Below are 24,149 nucleotides of genomic sequence, written 5' to 3' on the forward strand. Positions count from 1 at the left end.
GCACTACTGGAACACTACTGGAGGATTACTGGAACACTACTGGAGCACTACTGGAACATTACTGGAGGACTACTGGAACACTACTGGAGCACTACTGGAGCTACTGGAGCACTACTGGGGGACTACTGGAGGACTACTGGAGGACTACTGGAGCACTACTGGAACACTACTGGAACACTACTGGAGGACTACTGGAGCACTACTGGAGCACTACTGGAGCACTACTTGAGCACTACTGGATCACTACTGGAGCACTACTGGAGGATTACTGGAGCACTACTGGCGCACTACTTGAGCACTACTGGATCACTACTGGAGCACTACTGGAGGATTACTGGAGCACTACTGGCGCATTACTGGAGCACTACTGGAGGACTACTGGAGCACTACTGGAGCACTACTGGAGCACTACTGGAGCACTACTGGAACACTACTGGAGCACTACTGGAACACTACTGGAGCAGTACTGGAGCTACTGGAGCACTACTGGAACACTACTGGATGACTACTGGAGCACTACTGGAGCACTACTGGAGGACTACTGGAGCACTACTGGAGCACTACTGGAGGACTACTGGAGGACTACTGGAGCACTACTGGAGCTACTGGAGTACTACTGGAACAGTACTGGAGGACAACTGGAGCTACTGGAGCACTACTGGAGGACTACTGGAGCACTACTGGAACACTACTGGAGCACTACTGGAGCTACTGGAGCACTACTGGAACACTACTGGAGCACTACTGGAGCACAACTAGAACACTACTGGCGCACTACTGAAGCACTACTGGAGCACTCCTGGAGCACTACTGGAGCACTACTGGAACCCTACTGGAGGACTACTGGAGGACTACTGGAACACTACTGGAGCTACTGGAGCACCACTGGAGCACTACTGGATCTACTGGAGCACTACTGGAGCACTACTGGAGCTAATGGAGCACTACTGGAGCACTACTGGAGTACTACTGGAACACTACTGGAACACTACTGGAGGACTACTGCAACACTACTGGAGCAATACTGAAGCTACTGGAGCACTACTTGAGCACTATTGGAGGACTTTTGGAACACTACTGGAGGACTACTGGAGGACTACTGGAGGACTACTGGAGCACTACTGGAGCACTACTGGAACACTACTGGAGCACTACTGGATGACTACCGGAACACTTCTGGAACACTACTGGAGGACTACTGGAGGACTACTGGAACACTATTGGAGGACTACTGGAACACTACTGGAGCACTACTGGAGGACTACTGGAACACTACTGGAGGACTACTGGAGCACCACTGGAGGACTACTGGAACACTACTGGATAACTACTGGAGCACCACTGGAGGACTACTGGAGCACTACTGGAGCCCTACTGGAGGACTACTGGAGCACTACTGGAGGACTACTGGAAAACTACTGGAGGACTACCGGAACACTACTGGAGGACTGCTGGAGCACTACTGGAGGACTACTGGAACACTACTGGATGACTACTGGAGCACTACTGGATGACTACTGGAGGACTACTTGAACACTACTGGAACACTACTGGAGGACTACTGGAACACTACTGGAGCACTACTGGAGCACTACTGGAGGACTACTGGAGCACTGCTGGAGCACTACTGGAGCACTACTGGAGGACTACTGGAACACTACTGGAGCACTACTAGAGCACTACTGGAGGACTACTTGAACACTACTGGAACACTACTGGAGGACTACTGGAACACTACTGGAGCACTACTGGAGCACTACTGGAGCACTACTGGAGCACTACTGGAACAATACTGGAGCTACTGGAGCACTACTGGAGGACTACTGGAGCACTACTGGAACACTACTGGAGCACTACTGGAGCTACTGGAGCACTACTGGAACACTACTGGAGCACTACTGGAGCACAACTAGAACACTACTGGCGCACTACTGAAGCACTACTGGAGCACTCCTGGAGCACTACTGGAGCACTACTGGAACCCTACTGGAGGACTACTGGAGGACTACTGGAACACTACTGGAGCTACTGGAGCACCACTGGAGCACTACTGGAGCTACTGGACCACTACTGGAGCACTACTGGAGCTAATGGAGCACTACTGGAGCACTACTGGAGTACTACTGGAACACTACTGGAACACTACTGGAACACTACTGGAGGACTACTGCAACACTACTGGAGCACTACTGAAGCTACTGGTGCACTACTGGAGGACTACTGGAACACTACTGGAGGACTACTGGAGGACTACTGGAGGACTACTGGAGCACTACTGGAGCACTACTGGAACACTACTGGAGCACTACTGGATGACTACCGGAACACTACTGGAACACTACTGGAGGACTACTGGAGGACTACTGGAACACTACTGGAACACTATTGGAGGACTACTGGAACACTACTGGAGCACTACTGGAGCACTACTAGAGCACTACTGGATGACTACTGGAGCACTACTGGAGGACTACTGGAGCACCACTGGAGCACTACTGGAGGACTACTGGAGGACTACTGGAACACTACTGGAGGACTACTGGATTACCACTGGAGGACTACTGGAACACTACTGGATGACTACTGGAGCACCACTGGAGGACTACTGGAGCACTACTGGAGCCCTACTGGAGGACTACTGGAGCACTACTGGATGACTACTGGAACACTACTGGAGGACTACCGGAACACTACTGGAGGACTGCTGGATCACTACTGGAGGACTACTGGAACACTACTGGATGACTACTGGAGCACCACTGGAGGACTACTGGAGGACTACTTGAACACTACTGGAACACTACTGGAGGACTACTGGAACACTACTGGAGCACTACTGGAGCACTACTGGAGCACTACTGGAGGACTACTGGAGCACTACTGGAGCACTACTGGAGCACTACTGGAGGACTACTGGAACACTACTGGAGCACTACTGGAGGACTACTGGAACACTACTGGAGCACTACTGGAACAATACTGGAGCACTACTGGAACACTACTGGAGGACTACTGGAACACTACGGGAGTACTACTGGAGGACTACTGGAGGCTACTGGAGCACTACTGGAGGACTACTGGAGCACTACTGGAGGACTACTGGAGGACTACTGGAACACTACTGGAACACTACTGGAGGACTACTGGAACACTACTGGAGCACTACTGGAGCACTACTGGAGCACTACTGGAGGACTACTGGAGCACTACTGGAGCACTACTGGAGGACTACTGGAACACTACTGGAGCACTACTAGAGCACTACTGGAGGACTACTTGAACACTACTGGAACACTACTGGAGGACTACTGGAACACTACTGGAGCACTACTGGAGCACTACTGGAGCACTACTGGAACAATACTGGAGCTACTGGAGCACTACTGGAGGATACTGGAGCACTACTGGAACACTACTGGAGCACTACTGGAGCTACTGGAGCACTACTGGAGCACTACTGGAACAATACTGGAGCTACTGGAGCACTACTGGAGGACTACTGGAGCACTACTGGAGCACTACTGGAGCACTACTGGAACAATACTGGAGCTACTGGAGCACTACTGGAGGACTACTGGAGCACTACTGGAACACTACTGGAGCACTACTGGAGCTACTGGAGCACTACTGGAACACTACTGGAGCACTACTGGAGCACTACTGGAGCACTACTGGAGCACTACTGGAACAATACTGGAGCTACTGGAGCACTACTGGAGGACTACTGGAGCACTACTGGAACACTACTGGAGCACTACTGGAGCTACTGGAGCACTACTGGAACACTACTGGAGCACTACTGGAGCACAACTAGAACACTACTGGCGCACTACTGAAGCACTACTGGAGCACTCCTGGAGCACTACTGGAGCACTACTGGAACCCTACTGGAGGACTACTGGAGGACTACTGGAACACTACTGGAGCTACTGGAGCACCACTGGAGCACTACTGGAGCTACTGGAGCACTACTGGAGCACTACTGGAACACTACTGGAACACTACTGGAACACCACTGGAACACTACTGGAGGACTACTGGAGCACTACTGAAGCTACTGGAGCACTACTGGAGCACTACTGGAGGACTACTGGAACACTACTGGAGGACTACTGGAGGACTACTGGAGGACTACTGGAGCACTACTGGAGCACTACTGGAACACTACTGGAGCACTACTGGATGACTACCGGAACACTACTGGAACACTACTGGAGGACTACTGGAGGACTACTGGAACACTACTGGAACACTATTGGAGGACTACTGGAACACTACTGGAGCACTACTGGAGCACTACTAGAGCACTACTGGATGACTACTGGAGCACTACTGGAGGACTACTAGAGCACCACTGGAGCACTACTGGAGGACTACTGGAGCACTACTGGAGGACTACTGGAACACTACTGGAGAACTACTGGAGCACCACTGGAGGACTACTGGAACACCACTGGATGACTACCGGAGCACCACTGGAGGACTACTGGAGCACTACTGGAGCCCTACTGGAGGACTACTGGAACACTACTGGAGGACTACTGGAACACTACTGGAGGACTACCGGAACACTACTGGAGGACTGCTGGAGCACTACTGGAGGACTACTGGAACACTACTGGATGACTACTGGAGCACTACTGGAGGACTACTGGAGGACTACTTGAACACTACTGGAACACTACTGGAACACTACTGGAGCACTACTGGAGCACTACTGGAGCACTACTGGAGGACTACTGGAGCACTACTGGAGCACTACTGGAGCACTACTGGAGGACTACTGGAACACTACTAGAGCACTACTAGAGCACTACTGGAGGACTACTTGAACACTACTGGAACACTACTGGAGGACTACTGGAACACTACTGGAGCACTACTGGAGCACTACTGGAACACTACTGGAGCACTACTAGAGCACTACTGGAGCACTACTGGAACAATACTGGAGCACTACTGGAACACTACTGGAGGACTACTGGAACACTACGGGAGTACTACTGGAGGACTACTGGAGGCTACTGGAGCACTACTGGAGGACTACTGGAGCACTACTGGAGGACTACTGGAACACTACTGGAGCACTACTGGAGGACTACTGGAACACTACTGGAGCGGAAATTGGAGTGTGAGTGAAGGTCAATGTGCCAGCCTTCAGGAATTGTCTCTTCTTCAGTCAAATTGTCTGTTCTCCAGCCAAATTGTCTTTGCTCCAGCCAAATTGTCTTTGCTCCAGCCAAATTGTCTTTGCTCCAGTCAAATTGTCTTTGCTCCAGTCAAATTGTCTTTGCTCCAGTCAAACTGGGCACGCTCCGCTCCAGTCAAATTGTCTTTGCTCCAGTCAAATTGTCTTTGCTCCAGTCAAACTGGGCACGCTCCGCTCCGCTCCAGCTCCTCACACCTAACTGAGGTTGTTGTCCACCAGCCAGCTCTTTCTCTGACGAAGCGCCTCAGAATGGAACTTGACTGGAAGTGTGGAAGGCTATGCAGTAGCAGTGAAAACAGACGGCGGGTTTAATTAGTTGTTTTCTTAGTCCATCACCATCTAACATAACCCTGTAACCCCATAACCACACAACATTGTGGACTTCAAAGCTCGAGCGTCATAAGTGATTTAAACAAGGAAGGGATTTCGTAAATCTGAAACTACGCATATTAAAAATAGTTGTCACATATAATCTTTAGATGCCCGAACTCAGAATCAATTGGGCTTCCCAAAAATAATATGTTCAATGTGATAGAAAATGTTGATTGGCAATTTTGGCAATTTTTCAGTGTCATCTAATACAGCTGTAGCAGGCTTGCGCCCTCTCCCGCCTAGCTTTTAACCAAATCCCTTTCAAGTTCCACTTTGTAGCACAGTGTTACCAGGCTCTATGCGCCAGCAATTCAAGCCTGGGGACGAGGTTACACAAGACCTGACACAGAGTCATGCAAAACACTCACCAGAAAACATTATTGAACAAGAATCAGTCCTATGATGGGTGTTAGCCAATAACTATCGGAGAATAGCAACCTGCCCTCTATATTTGTGTCATTCTGATTGGTCAGGAGAAACAAGAGCAACTTATTTTAATATTATTAATATTATTATTATTATTTTCGACATCCGAAAGAATTGGATTATATTATTTGAATGGTGAAATAACTCTCTCTCTCTCTCTCTCTCTCTCTCTCTCTCTCTCTCTCTCTCTCTCTCTCTCTCTCTCTCTCTCTCTCTCTCTCTCTCTCTCTCTCTCTCTCTCTCTCTCTCTCTCTCTCTCTCTCTCTCTCTCTCTCTCTCTCTACCTCTCTCTCTACCTCTACCTCTACCTCTACCTCTACCTCTACCTCTACCTCTACCTCTACCTCTACCTGTCTCTGTCTCTGTCTCTGTCTCTGTCTCTGTCTCTGTCTCTCTCTCTCTCTCTCTCTCTCTCTCTCAGCCTGTAAGAAGAAGGAGTGTTCTCTCCAGGTTCCACCTGCTTGCCCCACCCACCGCCGGCTGTCCGTTAAACAGACGCAGTGCTGTGATTCGTTCCAGTGTGTGTGTGACTGTCATAACGCCACCCACTCCTGTCCTCCTGGATTCATCACCTCCTCCTCCACCAACGACTGTGGCTGCACCGAGACCGCCTGCCTGCCTGACCAGGTGTGTGTGTGTGTAGGGGTGTGTGTGTAGGTGTGTGTGTGTGTGTGTGTTTACTCCTCTAATGTTTCTCTGTTTGTCTAGGTGTGTGTGGTAGGGGGTGTGGTCTACCGTGTGGGGAGCCAATGGGAGGAGGGCTGTGAGAAATGCAGCTGCACCCATCAGCAGGACACACACACTAACCTGCACATCGCTCAGTGTGTCCCACCTGTCTGTGACCACTCCTGTCCTCTGGTGACTATACAAACAGACACACACACACACACACACACACACACACACACACACACACACACACACACACACACACACACACACACACACACACACACACACACACACACACACACACACACACACACACACACACACACACACACACACACACACACACACACACACACACACACACACACACACACACACACACACCTACACACCTAAACCTAAACCTAAACCTAAACCTAAACCTAACCTTAACCTTAACTCAGATACCACCCTGCATCCCACTGCTGGCTTGCCTCTGAAGATAAGCAGGGTTGGTCCTGGTCAGTCCCTGGATGGGAGACCAGATGCTGCTGGAAGTGGTGTTGGAGGACCAGTAGGAGGAACTCTTTCCTCTGGTCAAAAATAATATCCCAAATCCCCAGGGCAGTGATTGGGGACGTTGCCCCAGGGCAGTGATTGGGGACGTTGCCCCAGGGCAGTGATTGGGGACGTTGCCCCAGGGCAGTGATTGGGGACGTTGCCCCAGGGCAGTGATTGGGGACGTTGCCCCAGGGCAGTGATTGGGGACGTTGCCCCAGGGCAGTGATTGGGGACGTTGCCCCAGGGCAGTGATTGGGGACGTTGCCCCAGGGCAGTGATTGGGGACATTGCCCTGTGCAGGGTGCCGTCTTTCGGATGGGATGTTAAATGGGTGTCCTGACTCTCTGAGGCACTTATCGTAAAAGTAGGGGTGTTAACCCCGGTGTCCTGGCTAAATTCAAAATCTGACCCTCATACCATTATGGTCACCTAATCATCCCCAGCTTCCAATTGGCTCATTCATCCCTCCTCCTCTCCCCTGTCACTATTCCCCAGGTTGTTCCTGAAAATGTATACTCCATCAACATACCTGGTAAAATAAATATAATAGCCCTAATTCTAACACTAAAGACTAAATTACACACGCTATACATTACACACACTATACATTATACACAATATACATTATACACACTATACACTGTACATTACACACACTATACATTACACACTATACATTACACACACTATACATTATACACACTATACATTACACACTATACATTACACACACTATACATTACACACACTATATATTACACACACTATACATTATACACACTATACACTGTACATTACACACACTATACATTATACACACTATACATTACACACACTATACATTACACACTATACATTACACACACTATATATTACACACACTATACATTATACACACTATACACTGTACATTACACACACTATACATTATACACACTATACATTACACACTATACATTACACACACTATACATTACACACACTATATATTACACACACTATACCTTACACACACTATACCTTACACACACTATATATTACACACTATACATTACACACACTATACATTACACACACTATACATTACACACACTATACATTACACACACTATACATTACACACACTATACATTACACACACAATATATTACACACACTATACATTACACACACTATACATTACACACACTATACATTACACACTATACATTACACACACTATACATTACACACACTATACATTATACACACTATACATTATACACACTATACATTATACACACTATACATTACACACACTATACATTACACACACTATACATTACACACACTATACATTATACACAATATACATTATACACACTATACACTGTACATTACACACACTATACATTACACACTATACATTACACACACTATACATTATACACACTATACATTACACACTATACATTACACACACTATACATTACACACACTATATATTACACACACTATACATTATACACACTATACACTGTACATTACACACACAAGACATTATACACACTATACATTACACACACTATACATTACACACTATACATTACACACACTATATATTACACACACTATACATTATACACACTATACACTGTACATTACACACACTATACATTATACACACTATACATTACACACACTATACATTACACACTATACATTACACACACTATACATTACACACACTATATATTACACACACTATACCTTACACACACTATATATTACACACTATACATTACACACACTATACATTACACACACTATACATTACACACACTATACATTAAGCACACTATACATTAAGCACACTATACATTACACACACTATACATTACACACACTATACATTACACACACTATACATTACACACACTATACATTACACACACTATACATTACACACACTATACATTACACACACAATACATTACACACACTATATATTACACACACTATACATTACACACACTATACATTACACACACTATACATTACACACTATACATTACACACACTATACATTATACACACTATACATTACACACACTATACATTACACACACTATACATTACACACACTATACATTACACACACTATATATTATACACACTATACATTACACACACTATACATTACACACTATACATTACACACACTATATATTACACACACTATACATTACACACACTATATATCTCCTGTCTCCTGAGTGGCGCAGTGGTCTAAGGCACTGCATCGCAGTGCTAACTGTGCTACTAGAGATCCTGGTTCGAATCCAGGCTCTGTCGCAGCCGGCCGCGACCGGGAGACTCATGGGCGGCGCACAATTGGCCCAGCGTCGTCCAGGGTAGGGGAGGGAATGGCCGGCAGGGATGTAGCTCAGTTGATAGAGCATGGCGTTTGCAACGCCAGGGTTGTGGGTTCGATTCCCACGGGGGGCCAGTATAAAAAAATTAAATAAAAAATGTATTCAGTAACTGTAAGTCGCTCTGGATAAGAGCGTCTGCTAAATGACTAAAATGTAAATGTAAAAATATATTACACACTATACATTACACACACTATACATTACACACACTATACATTACACACACTATATATTACACACACTATACATTACACACACTATACATTACACACTATACATTACACACACTATACATTACACACACTATACATTACACACACTAAATATTACACACTATACATTACACACACTATACATTACACACACTATACATTACACACACTATATATTACACACACTATACATTACACACACTATACATTATACACAATATACATTATACATTACACATACTATATATTATACACACTATACATTACACACACTATACATTACACACTATATATTACACACACTATACATTATACACACTATACATTACAGACACTATACATTACAGACACTATACATTACATACTATACATTACACACACTATACATTACACACACTATATATTACACACACTATATATTACACATGTATATTGATCTGGTACTGGTACTTCCTGTATATAGCTCCACATTGATATGGTGCTTCCTGTATATAGCTCCACATTGATCTGGTGCTTCCTGTATATAGCTCTATTCTTATGTATTTTATTTTATTCGTCTTGTATTATTTTAAAACTCTGCATCATTGGAAAGGGCTCATAAACAAGTATTTCACGGTAAAGTCTACACAAGTTGTATTCAGTGCCTGTGACAAATAAAATGACTTGATTTGATTTGTGTTTGTAGGGCTCAGTGTACCAGCGGTCGGAGAGTGAGTGTTGTGGGAGCTGCAGGAAGACCAGCTGTGTGGAGACAGATGGGCAGACACCTGGAGACTCACAGACAGACAGACGACTCAGAGAGGTCAATCAATCAATCAATCAATCAATCGTATTTATAAAGCCCTTTTTACGTCAGTAGATGTCACAAAATGCTATACAGAAACCCAGCCTAAAACCCCAAACAGCAGCAATGCAGATGTAGAAGCATGGAGGCTAGGAGAAACTCCCTAGAAAGGCGGGAATCTAGGAAGAAACCTAGAGAGGAACCAGGCTCTGAGGGCTGGCCAGTCCTCTTCTGGCTGTACTGGGTAGAGAGGAACCAGGCTCTGAGGGGTGGCCAGTCCCCTTCTGGCTGTACTGGGTAGAGAGGAACCAGGCTCTGAGGGGTGGCCAGTCCCCTTCTGGCTGTACTGGGTAGAGAGGAACCAGGCTCTGAGGGGTGGCCAGTCCTCTTCTGGCTGTACTGGGTAGAGAGGAACCAGGCTCTGAGGGCTGGCCAGTCCTATTCTGGCTGTACTGGGTAGAGAGGAACCAGGCTCTGAGGGCTGGCCAGTCCTCTACTGACTGTACTGGGTAGAGAGGAACCAGGCTCTGAGGGGTGGCCAGTCCCCTTCTGGCTGTACTGGGTAGAGAGGAACCAGGCTCTGAGGGCTGGCCAGTCCTCTTCTGGCTGTACTGGGTAGAGAGGAACCAGGCTCTGAGGGGTGGCCAGTCCCCTTCTGGCTGTACTGGGTAGAGAGGAACCAGGCTCTGAGGGGTGGCCAGTCCCCTTCTGGCTGTACTGGGTAGAGAGGAACCAGGCTCTGAGGGGTGTCCAGTCCCCTTCTGGCTGTACTGGGTAGAGAGGAACCAGGCTCTGAGGGGTGACCAGTCCTCTACTGGCTGTACTGGGTAGAGAGGAACCAGGCTCTGAGGGGTGGCCAGTCCCCTTCTGGCTGCACTGGGTAGAGAGGAACCAGGCTCTGAGGGGTGTCCAGTCCTATTCTGGCTGCCGGGTGGAGATTATAAGAGTACATGGCCATTAAGGCCAGATTATTCTTCAAGATGTTCTAACTTTCATAGATGACCAGCAGGGTCTAAAAATAATCCCAGTGGTTGTAGAGGGGGCAACAGGAGTAATGTCAGTTGGCTTTTCATAGCCTAACAGTCAGAGGTCAAGAAAACAGGTCCAGTAGAGAGACAGGTTCAAACAGCAGGTCCGGTGGAGAGGGACAGGGTCAAACAGCAGGTCTGGTAGAGAGAGACAGGTTCAAACAGCAGGTCTGGTAGAGAGGGACAGGGTCAAACAGCAAGTACAGTAGAGAGAGGCAAGCAGCAGGTCCAGTAGAGAGACAGGTTCAAACAGCAGGTCCGGTGGAGATGGACAGGGTCAAACAGCAGGTCTGGTAGAGAGAGACAGGTTCAAACAGCAGGTCCAGTAGAGAGAGGCAAGCAGCAGGTCCGGTAGAGAGAAAGGGTCAAACAGCAGATCCCGTAGAGAGACGGGGTCAAACAGCAGGTCCGGTAGAGAGAGACAGGGTCAAACAGCAGGTCCTGTAGAGAGAGACAGGGTCAAACAGCAGGTCCGGTACAGAGACATGGTCAAACAGAGGTACAGTAGAGAGAGACAGGGTAAAACAGCAGGTCCGGCAGAGAGAGACAGGATCAAACAGCAGGTCTGTAGAGAGAAATGTTCAAACAGCAGGTCCGGTAGAGAGAGACAGGGTGAAACAGCAGGTCCGGTAGAGAGAGACAGGGTGAAACAGCAGGTCCGGTAGAGAGAGACAGGGTCAAACAGCAGGTCTGTAGAGAGAAATGTTCAAACAGCAGGTCCGGTAGAGAGAGACATGGTCAAACAGCAGGTCCGGTGGAGAGACAGGTTCAAACAGCAAGTACAGTAGAGAGACAGGGTCAAACAGCAGGTCCGGTAGAGAGACATGGTCAAACAGCAGGTCCGGTAGAGAGAGACAGGGTCAAACAGCAGGTCCGGTATAGAGACAGGGTCAAACAGCAGGTCCGGTAGAGAGAAATGTTCAAACAGCAGGTCCGGTAGAGAGACAGGGTTACACAGCAGGTCCGGTACAGGGACAGATCAAACAGCAGGTCCAGTAGAGAGACAGGGTCAAACCGCAGGTCCGGTGGAGAGAGACAGGGTCAAACAGCAGGTCCGGTATAGAGACAGGGTCAAACAGCAGGTCCGGTAGAGAGAAATGTTCAAACAGCAGGTCCGGTAGAGAGACAGGGTCAAACAGCAGGTCTGTAGAGAGAAATGTTCAAACAGCAGGTCCGGTAGAGAGACAGGGTCAAACAGCAGGTCCGGTATAGAGACAGGGTCAAACAGCAGGTCCGGTAGAGAGAAATGTTCAAACAGCAGGTCCGGTATAGAGACAGGGTCAAACAGCAGGTCTGTAGAGAGAAATGTTCAAACAGCAGGTCCGGTAGAGAGACAGGGTTACACAGCAGGTCCAGTACAGGGACAGATCAAACAGCAGGTCCGGTATAGAGACAGGGTCAAACAGCAGGTCCGGTGGAGAGAGACAGGGTCAAACAGCAGGTCCGGTATAGAGACAGGGTCAAACAGCAGGTCCGGTAGAGAGAAATGTTCAAACAGCAGGTCCGGTAGAGAGACAGGGTTACACAGCAGGTCCAGTACAGGGACAGATCAAACAGCAGGTCCGGTATAGAGACAGGGTCAAACAGCAGGTCCGGTGGAGAGAGACAGGGTCAAACAGCAGGTCCGGTATAGAGACAGGGTCAAACAGCAGGTCCGGTAGAGAGAAATGTTCAAACAGCAGGTCCGGTAGAGAGACAGGGTCAAACAGCAGGTCCGGTATAGAGACAGGGTCAAACAGCAGGTCCGGTAGAGAGAAATGTTCAAACAGCAGGTCCGGTATAGAGACAGGGTCAAACAGCAGGTCTGTAGAGAGAAATGTTCAAACAGCAGGTCCGGTAGAGAGACAGGGTTACACAGCAGGTCCGGTACAGGGACAAGGTCAAACAGCAGGTCCAGTAGAGAGGGACAGATCAAACAGCAGGTCCGGTAGAGAGGGACAGATCAAACAGCAGGTCCGGTAGAGAGACAGGGTAAACAATATGTCCAGGAGAGGGTAGCAGCAGAATGTGAGGGAGGTCAGGATGTTGGTTTGTGTGTGTGTGTGTTTGGAGGTGTGTGTGTGTGTGTGTGTGTGTGTGTGTGTGTGTGTGTGTGTGTTTGTTTGTGTGATATGTTTCTGTCTCTCTAGTTAGGGGAGGTGTGGCGGTCTGTGGAGGATGTGTGTGTGTGTGGGGGGATGTGTGTGTGTGTGGGGGGATGTGTGTGTGTGGGGGGGATGTGTGTGTGTGTGGGGGGATGTGTGTGTGTGGGGGGGGATGTGTGTGTGTGGGGGGGGATGTGTGTGTGTGTGTGGGGGGGGGATGTGTGTGTGTGTGGGGGGATGTGTGTGTGTGTGTGTGTGTGGGGATGTGTGTGTGTGGGGGGGATGTGTGTGTGGGGGGGATGTGTGTGTGTGTGTGTGGGGGGATGTGTGTGTGTGTGTGGGGGGGGGATGTGTGTGTGTGTGGGGGGATGTGTGTGTGTGGGGGGGATGTGTGTGTGTGGGGGGATGTGTGTGTGTGTGTGTGGGGGGGATGTGTGTGTGTGTGGGGGGATGTGTGTGTGTGTGTGGGGGGATGTGTGTGTGTGGGGGGGGATGTGTGTGTGGGGGGGGATGTGTGTGTGTGTGGGGGGATGTGTGTGTGTGTGTGTGGGGGGATGTGTGTGTGTGTGTGTGGGGGGATGTGTGTGTGTGTGTGTGGGGGGGGATGTGTGTGTGTGTGTGTGGGGGGGGATGTGTGTGTGTGTGTGTGGGGGGGATGTGTGTGTGTGTGTGTGTGTGGGGGGATGTGTGTGTGTGTGTGTGTGGGGGGATGTGTGTGTGTGTGGGGGGATGTGTGTGTGTGGGGGGGATGTGTGTGTGTGGGGGGGATGTGTGTGTGTGGGGGGGGGGTGTGTGTGTGGGGGGGGGGATGTGTGTGTGTGTGGGGGGATGTGTGTGTGTGGGTGGGGATGTGTGTGTGGGGGGGATGTGTGTGTGTGTGGGGGGGTGTGTGTGTGTGTGGGGGGATGTGTGTGTGTGTGTGTGGGGGGGATGTGTGTGTGTGTGGGGGGATGTGTGTGTGTGTGTGGGGGGATGTTTGTGTGTGTGGGGGGATGTGTGTGTGTGGGGGGGGATGTGTGTGTGGGGGGTGATGTGTGTGTGTGTGTGGGGGGGGATGTGTGTGTGTGTGTGGGGGGGGGATGTGTGTGTGTGTGGGGGGATGTGTGTGTGTGTGTGGGGGGATGTGTGTGTGTGTGGGGGGATGTGTGTGTGTGGGGGGGGATGTGTGTGTGGGGGGGGATGTGTGTGTGTGTGTGTGTGGGGGGATGTGTGTGTGTGTGTGGGGGGGGGATGTGTGTGTGTGTGGGGGGATGTGTGTGTGTGGGGGGGGATGTGTGTGTATGGGGGGATGTGTGTGTGTGTGTGTGGGGGGGATGTGTGTGTGTGTGGGGGGATGTGTGTGTGTGTGTGGGGGGATGTGAGTGTGTGGGGGGGGATGTGTGTGTGGGGGGGGATGTGTGTGTGTGTGGGGGGATGTGTGTGTGTGTGTGTGGGGGGATGTGTGTGTGTGTGTGTGGGGGGATGTGTGTGTGTGTGTGTGTGTGGGGGGGGATGTGTGTGTGTGTGTGGGGGGGGATGTGTGTGTGTGTGTGTGGGGGGATGTGTGTGTGTGTGTGTGGGGGGATGTGTGTGTGTGTGTGTGGGGGGATGTGTGTGTGTGGTTTTGATACTGTGTGTGTGATATGTTTCTGTCTCTCTAGGTGGGGGAGGTGTGGCGGTCTGCGGAGGATGTGTGTGTGTTGCGTCAGTGTGTGTCGGTGGGAGAGGGAGAGGTTTTCATCACTCACTCCAACGTCAGCTGTCCATCACTAGACCCCCCCTCCTGTCCCCTGGGAACTGAGCTACGCTGTGACACCACCGACTGCTGCCCACGCTGCCACTGTGGTTGGTACACACAGTCCATACTGCAGTTTCATTGTTAAACCAGAAGAGGTCTCATTTTGGCTACAAACAGCAGAACAGTACACATTATTCACAGCTAATTTAACAGAAAAGTATTCACTTTTCCAAAGTTCCTCAGTTTTGCACAGTAGGATTTCTGTTCACTGATCTATACAACGTACTCCAGTGAAAGTTGTATTAAACATGAAAGAACTGAGTCGTCTTGACAGAATAACACTAGAACTGTCTCTCTATCTGCAGCTCCCCAAGACGCCTGTGTTCTCAACCACACTGTGATAGGAGTAAGACAACACCAACACAAACACACATGCACATATCACACACAGACTCACACTCATAATCATACCCATGTATTTTGTGAGCGTAGGCGGAGGAGAGTCTGATGCTGGATCTCTGTACTCACTGTGAGTGTTCAGTGGAGAAAGGAGCTGTTAAAAGATACAAGCTGTCCTGTCGACGAATCAGCTGCCCCACCTGCCCTGAGGTAACACACCTTCATCACCATCATCATCATCATCATCACCACCTTACTTTTAATTGCTTATGGCAGTCCATCGTTGCCGAATATAATGTTGCTTCCGGGGGTGGGTCATGTATACATATATATATATATATATATATATATATATATATATATATATATATATATATATATATATATATATATATATATATATGTTGCTATGGTTTCCAAGTCCTCTGTTGGTTATTCTGACAGGGAGAACAATAACAGGAGTAACAGGTTTCCAAGTCCTCTGTTGGTTATTCTGACAGGGAGAACAATAACAGGAGTTGCTATGGTTTCCAAGTCCTCTGTTGGTTATTCTGACAGGGAGAACAATAACAGGAGTTGCTATGGTTTCCAAGTCCTCTGTTGGTTATTCTGACAAGGAGAACAATAACAGGAGTTGCTATGGTTTCCAAGTCCTCTGTTGGTTATTCTGACGGGGAGAACAATAACAGGAGTTGCTATGGTTTCCAAGTCCTCTGTTGGTTATTCTGACAGGGAGAACAATAACAGGAGTTGCTATGGTTTCCAAGTCCTCTGTTGGTTATTCTGACAAGGATAACAATAACAGGAGTTGCTATGGTTTCCAAGTCCTCTGTTGGTTATTCTGACAAGGAGAACAATAACAGGAGTTGCTATGGTTTCCAAGTCCTCTGTTGGTTATTCTGACAAGGAGAACAATAACAGGAGTTGCTATGGTTTCCAAGTCCTCTGTTGGTTATTCTGACAAGGAGAACAATAACAGGAGTTGCTATGGTTTCCAAGTCCTCTGTTGGTTATTCTGACAAGGAGAACAATAACAGGAGTTGCTATGGTTTTCAAGTCCTCTGTTGGTTATTCTGACAGGGAGAACAATAACAGGAGTTGCTATGGTTTCCAAGTCCTCTGTTGGTTATTCAGACAAGGAGAACAATAACAGGAGTTGCTATGGTTTCCAAGTCCTCTGTTGGTTATTCTGACAGGGAGAACAATAACAGGAGTTGCTATGGTTTCCAAGTCCTCTGTTGGTTATTCTGACAGGGAGAACAATAACAGGAGTTGCTATGGTTTCCAAGTCCTCTGTTGGTTATTCTGACAAGGAGAACAATAACAGGAGTTGCTATGGTTTCCAAGTCCTCTGTTGGTAATTCTGACAAGGAGAACAATAACAGGAGTTGCTATGGTTTCCAAGTCCTCTGTTGGTTATTCTGACAAGGAGAACAATAACAAGAGTCGCTATGGTTTCCAAGTCCTCTGTTGGTTATTCTGACAGGGAGAACAATAACAGGAGTCGCTATGGTTTCCAAGTCCTCTGTTGGTTATTCTGACAAGGAGAACAATAACAGGAGTTGCTATGGTTTCCAAGTCCTCTGTTGGTTATTCTGACAGGGAGAACAATAACAGGAGTTGCTATGGTTTCCAAGTCCTCTGTTGGTTATTCTGACAAGGAGAACAATAACAGGAGTTGCTATGGTTTCCAAGTCCTCTGTTGGTTATTCTGACAAGGAGAACTATAACAGGAGTTGCTATGGTTTCCAAGTCCTCTGTTGGTTATTCTGACAGGGAGAACAATAACAGGAGTTGCTATGGTTTCCAAGTCCTCTGTTGGTTATTCTGACAGGGAGAACAATAACAGGAGTTGCTATGGTTTCCAAGTCCTCTGTTGGTTATTCTGACAGGGAGAACAATAACAGGAGTTGCTATGGTTTCCAAGTCCTCTGTTGGTTATTCTGACAAGGAGAACAATAACAGGAGTTGCTATGGTTTCCAAGTCCTCTGTTGGTTATTCTGACAAGGAGAACAGTATCAGGAGTTGCTATGGTTTCCAAGTCCTCTGTTGGTTATTCTGACAGGGAGAACAATAACAGGAGTTGATATGGTTTCCAAGTCCTCTGTTGGTTATTCTGACAAGGAGAACAATAACAGGAGTTGCTATGGTTTCCAAGTCCTCTGTTGGTTATTCTGACAGGGAGAACAATAACAGGAGTAACAGGTTTCCAAGTCCTCTGTTGGTTATTCTGACAGGGAGAACAATAACAGGAGTTGCTATGGTTTCCAAGTCCTCTGTTGGTTATTCTGACAGGGAGAACAATAACAGGAGTTGCTATGGTTTCCAAGTCCTCTGTTGGTTATTCTGACAAGGAGAACAATAACAGGAGTTGCTATGGTTTTCAAGTCCTCTGTTGGTTATTCTGACAGGGAGAACAATAACAGGAGTCGCTATGGTTTCCAAGTCCTCTGTTGGTTATTCTGACAAGGAGAACAATAACAGGAGTTGCTATGGTTTCCAAGTCCTCTGTTGGTTATTCTGACAGGGAGAACAATAACAGGAGTTGCTATGGTTTCCAAGTCCTCTGTTGGTTATTCTGACAAGGAGAACAATAACAGGAGTTGCTATGGTTTCCAAGTCCTCTGTTGGTTATTCTGACAAGGAGAACAGTATCAGGAGTTGCTATGGTTTCCAAGTCCTCTGTTGGTTATTCTGACAGGGAGAACAATAACAGGAGTTGCTATGGTTTCCAAGTCCTCTGTTGGTTATTCTGACAAGGAGAACAGTAACAGGAGTAACAGGTTTCCAAGTCCTCTGTTGGTTATTCTGACAAGGAGAACAGTATCAGGAGTTGCTATGGTTTCCAAGTCCTCTGTTGGTTATTCTGACAGGGAGAACAATAACAGGAGTTGCTATGGTTTCCAAGTCCTCTGTTGGTTATTCTGACAAGGAGAACAATAACAGGAGTTGCTATGGTTTCCAAGTCCTCTGTTGGTTATTCTGACAGGGAGAACAATAACAGGAGTAACAGGTTTCCAAGTCCTCTGTTGGTTATTCTGACAGGGAGAACAATAACAGGAGTTGCTATGGTTTCCAAGTCCTCTGTTGGTTATTCTGACAGGGAGAACAATAACAGGAGTTGCTATGGTTTCCAAGTCCTCTGTTGGTTATTCTGACAAGGAGAACAATAACAGGAGTTGCTATGGTTTCCAAGTCCTCTGTTGGTTATTCTGACAGGGAGAACAATAACAGGAGTTGCTATGGTTTCCAAGTCCTCTGTTGGTTATTCTGACAAGGAGAACAATAACAGGAGTTGCTATGGTTTCCAAGTCCTCTGTTGGTTATTCTGACAGGGAGAACAATAACAGGAGTTGCTATGGTTTCCAAGTCCTCTGTTGGTTATTCTGACAAGGAGAACAATAACAGGAGTCGCTATGGTTTCCAAGTCCTCTGTTGGTTATTCTGACAGGGAGAACAATAACAGGAGTTGCTATGGTTTCCAAGTCCTCTGTTGGTTATTCTGACAAGGAGAACAACAACAGGAGTTGCTATGGTTTCCAAGTCCTCTGTTGGTTATTCTGACAGGGAGAACAATAACAGGAGTTGCTATGGTTTCCAAGTCCTCTGTTGGTTATTCTGACAAGGAGAACAATAACAGGAGTTGCTATGGTTTCCAAGTCCTCTGTTGGTTATTCTGACAAGGAGAACAATAACAGGAGTTGCTATGGTTTCCAAGTCCTCTGTTGGTTATTCTGACAAGGAGAACAATAACAGGAGTCGCTATGGTTTCCAAGTCCTCTGTTGGTTATTCTGACAGGGAGAACAATAACAGGAGTTGCTATGGTTTCCAAGTCCTCTGTTGGTTATTCTGACAAGGAGAACAATAACAGGAGTTGCTATGGTTTCCAAGTCCTCTGTTGGTTATTCTGACAGGGAGAACAATAGCAGGAGTTGCTATGGTTTCCAAGTCCTCTGTTGGTTATTCTGACAAGGAGAACAATAACAGGAGTTGCTATGGTTTCCAAGTCCTCTGTTGGTTATTCTGACAAGGAGAACTATAACAGGAGTTGCTATGGTTTCCAAGTCCTCTGTTGGTTATTCTGACAGGGAGAACAATAACAGGAGTTGCTATGGTTTCCAAGTCCTCTGTTGGTTATTCTGACAAGGAGAACAATAACAGGAGTTGCTATGGTTTCCAAGTCCTCTGTTGGTTATTCTGAAAGGGAGAACAATAACAGGAGTTGCTATGGTTTCCAAGTCCTCTGTTGGTTATTCTGACAAGGAGAACAATAACAGGAGTTGCTATGGTTTCCAAGTCCTCTGTTGGTTATTCTGACAAGGAGAACAATAACAGGAGTTGCTATGGTTTCCAAGTCCTCTGTTGGTTATTCTGACAAGGAGAACAATAACAGGAGTCGCTATGGTTTCCAAGTCCTCTGTTGGTTATTCTGACAGGGAGAACAATAACAGGAGTTGCTATGGTTTCCAAGTCCTCTGTTGGTTATTCTGACAAGGAGAACAATAACAGGAGTTGCTATGGTTTCCAAGTCCTCTGTTGGTTATTCTGAAAGGGAGAACAATAACAGGAGTTGCTATGGTTTCCAAGTCCTCTGTTGGTTATTCTGACAAGGAGAACAATAACAGGAGTTGCTATGGTTTCCAAGTCCTCTGTTGGTTATTCTGACAAGGAGAACAATAACAGGAGTTGCTATGGTTTCCAAGTCCTCTGTTGGTTATTCTGACAAGGAGAACAATAACAGGAGTCGCTATGGTTTCCAAGTCCTCTGTTGGTTATTCTGACAGGGAGAACAATAACAGGAGTTGCTATGGTTTCCAAGTCCTCTGTTGGTTATTCTGACAGGGAGAACAATAACAGGAGTTGCTATGGTTTCCAAGTCCTCTGTTGGTTATTCTGACAGGGAGAACAATAACAGGAGTTGCTATGGTTTCCAAGTCCTCTGTTGGTTATTCTGACAAGGAGAACAATAACAGGAGTTGCTATGGTTTCCAAGTCCTCTGTTGGTTATTCTGACGGGGAGAACAATAACAGGAGTTGCTATGGTTTCCAAGTCCTCTGTTGGTTATTCTGACAGGGAGAACAATAACAGGAGTTGCTATGGTTTCCAAGTCCTCTGTTGGTTATTCTGACAAGGATAACAATAACAGGAGTTGCTATGGTTTCCAAGTCCTCTGTTGGTTATTCTGACAAGGAGAACAATAACAGGAGTTGCTATGGTTTCCAAGTCCTCTGTTGGTTATTCTGACAAGGAGAACAATAACAGGAGTTGCTATGGTTTCCAAGTCCTCTGTTGGTTATTCTGACAAGGAGAACAATAACAGGAGTTGCTATGGTTTCCAAGTCCTCTGTTGGTTATTCTGACAAGGAGAACAATAACAGGAGTTGCTATGGTTTTCAAGTCCTCTGTTGGTTATTCTGACAGGGAGAACAATAACAGGAGTTGCTATGGTTTCCAAGTCCTCTGTTGGTTATTCAGACAAGGAGAACAATAACAGGAGTTGCTATGGTTTCCAAGTCCTCTGTTGGTTATTCTGACAGGGAGAACAATAACAGGAGTTGCTATGGTTTCCAAGTCCTCTGTTGGTTATTCTGACAGGGAGAACAATAACAGGAGTTGCTATGGTTTCCAAGTCCTCTGTTGGTTATTCTGACAAGGAGAACAATAACAGGAGTTGCTATGGTTTCCAAGTCCTCTGTTGGTAATTCTGACAAGGAGAACAATAACAGGAGTTGCTATGGTTTCCAAGTCCTCTGTTGGTTATTCTGACAAGGAGAACAATAACAAGAGTCGCTATGGTTTCCAAGTCCTCTGTTGGTTATTCTGACAGGGAGAACAATAACAGGAGTCGCTATGGTTTCCAAGTCCTCTGTTGGTTATTCTGACAAGGAGAACAATAACAGGAGTTGCTATGGTTTCCAAGTCCTCTGTTGGTTATTCTGACAGGGAGAACAATAACAGGAGTTGCTATGGTTTCCAAGTCCTCTGTTGGTTATTCTGACAAGGAGAACAATAACAGGAGTTGCTATGGTTTCCAAGTCCTCTGTTGGTTATTCTGACAAGGAGAACTATAACAGGAGTTGCTATGGTTTCCAAGTCCTCTGTTGGTTATTCTGACAGGGAGAACAATAACAGGAGTTGCTATGGTTTCCAAGTCCTCTGTTGGTTATTCTGACAGGGAGAACAATAACAGGAGTTGCTATGGTTTCCAAGTCCTCTGTTGGTTATTCTGACAGGGAGAACAATAACAGGAGTTGCTATGGTTTCCAAGTCCTCTGTTGGTTATTCTGACAAGGAGAACAATAACAGGAGTTGCTATGGTTTCCAAGTCCTCTGTTGGTTATTCTGACAAGGAGAACAGTATCAGGAGTTGCTATGGTTTCCAAGTCCTCTGTTGGTTATTCTGACAGGGAGAACAATAACAGGAGTTGCTATGGTTTCCAAGTCCTCTGTTGGTTATTCTGACAAGGAGAACAATAACAGGAGTTGCTATGGTTTCCAAGTCCTCTGTTGGTTATTCTGACAGGGAGAACAATAACAGGAGTAACAGGTTTCCAAGTCCTCTGTTGGTTATTCTGACAGGGAGAACAATAACAGGAGTTGCTATGGTTTCCAAGTCCTCTGTTGGTTATTCTGACAGGGAGAACAATAACAGGAGTTGCTATGGTTTCCAAGTCCTCTGTTGGTTATTCTGACAAGGAGAACAATAACAGGAGTTGCTATGGTTTTCAAGTCCTCTGTTGGTTATTCTGACAGGGAGAACAATAACAGGAGTTGCTATGGTTTCCAAGTCCTCTGTTGGTTATTCAGACAAGGAGAACAATAACAGGAGTTGCTATGGTTTCCAAGTCCTCTGTTGGTTATTCTGACAGGGAGAACAATAACAGGAGTTGCTATGGTTTCCAAGTCCTCTGTTGGTTATTCTGACAGGGAGAACAATAACAGGAGTTGCTATGGTTTCCAAGTCCTCTGATGGTTATTCTGACAAGGAGAACAATAACAGGAGTTGCTATGGTTTCCAAGTCCTCTGTTGGTAATTCTGACAAGGAGAACAATAACAGGAGTTGCTATGGTTTCCAAGTCCTCTGTTGGTTATTCTGACAAGGAGAACAATAACAAGAGTCGCTATGGTTTCCAAGTCCTCTGTTGGTTATTCTGACAGGGAGAACAATAACAGGAGTCGCTATGGTTTCCAAGTCCTCTGTTGGTTATTCTGACAAGGAGAACAATAACAGGAGTTGCTATGGTTTCCAAGTCCTCTGTTGGTTATTCTGACAGGGAGAACAATAACAGGAGTTGCTATGGTTTCCAAGTCCTCTGTTGGTTATTCTGACAAGGAGAACAATAACAGGAGTTGCTATGGTTTCCAAGTCCTCTGTTGGTTATTCTGACAAGGAGAACAGTAACAGGAGTAACAGGTTTCCAAGTCCTCTGTTGGTTATTCTGACAAGGAGAACAGTATCAGGAGTTGCTATGGTTTCCAAGTCCTCTGTTGGTTATTCTGACAGGGAGAACAATAACAGGAGTTGCTATGGTTTCCAAGTCCTCTGTTGGTTATTCTGACAAGGAGAACAATAACAGGAGTTGCTATGGTTTCCAAGTCCTCTGTTGGTTATTCTGACAGGGAGAACAATAACAGGAGTAACAGGTTTCCAAGTCCTCTGTTGGTTATTCTGACAGGGAGAACAATAACAGGAGTTGCTATGGTTTCCAAGTCCTCTGTTGGTTATTCTGACAGGGAGAACAATAACAGGAGTTGCTATGGTTTCCAAGTCCTCTGTTGGTTATTCTGACAAGGAGAACAATAACAGGAGTTGCTATGGTTTCCAAGTCCTCTGTTGGTTATTCTGACAGGGAAAACAATAACAGGAGTTGCTATGGTTTCCAAGTCCTCTGTTGGTTATTCTGACAAGGAGAACAATAACAGGAGTTGCTATGGTTTCCAAGTCCTCTGTTGGTTATTCTGACAGGGAGAACAATAACAGGAGTTGCTATGGTTTCCAAGTCCTCTGTTGGTTATTCTGACAAGGAGAACAATAACAGGAGTCGCTATGGTTTCCAAGTCCTCTGTTGGTTATTCTGACAGGGAGAACAATAACAGGAGTTGCTATGGTTTCCAAGTCCTCTGTTGGTTATTCTGACAAGGAGAACAATAACAGGAGTTGCTATGGTTTCCAAGTCCTCTGTTGGTTATTCTGACAGGGAGAACAATAACAGGAGTTGCTATGGTTTCCAAGTCCTCTGTTGGTTATTCTGACAAGGAGAACAATAACAGGAGTTGCTATGGTTTCC

The 24,149-nt window shown here is 46.6% G+C and overlaps 1 protein-coding gene across 1 annotated transcript in view; it reads left to right on the forward strand.

Annotated features, from left to right (window-relative positions):
- Positions 1-24,149, forward strand: part of vwf (von Willebrand factor) — a gene marked incomplete at its 5' end in the record, with an annotated part of 137,835 nt that overhangs the window by 93,330 nt on the left and 20,356 nt on the right. The window contains 6 exons of the mRNA XM_084168151.1: positions 6,429-6,634; positions 6,716-6,865; positions 10,531-10,647; positions 15,382-15,565; positions 15,824-15,864; positions 15,951-16,067. Of these exons, the coding sequence (XP_084024277.1) occupies positions 6,429-6,634; positions 6,716-6,865; positions 10,531-10,647; positions 15,382-15,565; positions 15,824-15,864; positions 15,951-16,067 (815 nt within the window). The remainder of the gene's footprint in view (positions 1-6,428; positions 6,635-6,715; positions 6,866-10,530; positions 10,648-15,381; positions 15,566-15,823; positions 15,865-15,950; positions 16,068-24,149) is intronic.

The sequence above is a fragment of the Coregonus lavaretus genome (assembly GCF_964263955.1).
Source record: "Coregonus lavaretus genome assembly, chromosome: 9".
In the NCBI taxonomy this organism is placed as follows: Eukaryota; Metazoa; Chordata; class Actinopteri; order Salmoniformes; family Salmonidae; genus Coregonus; species Coregonus lavaretus.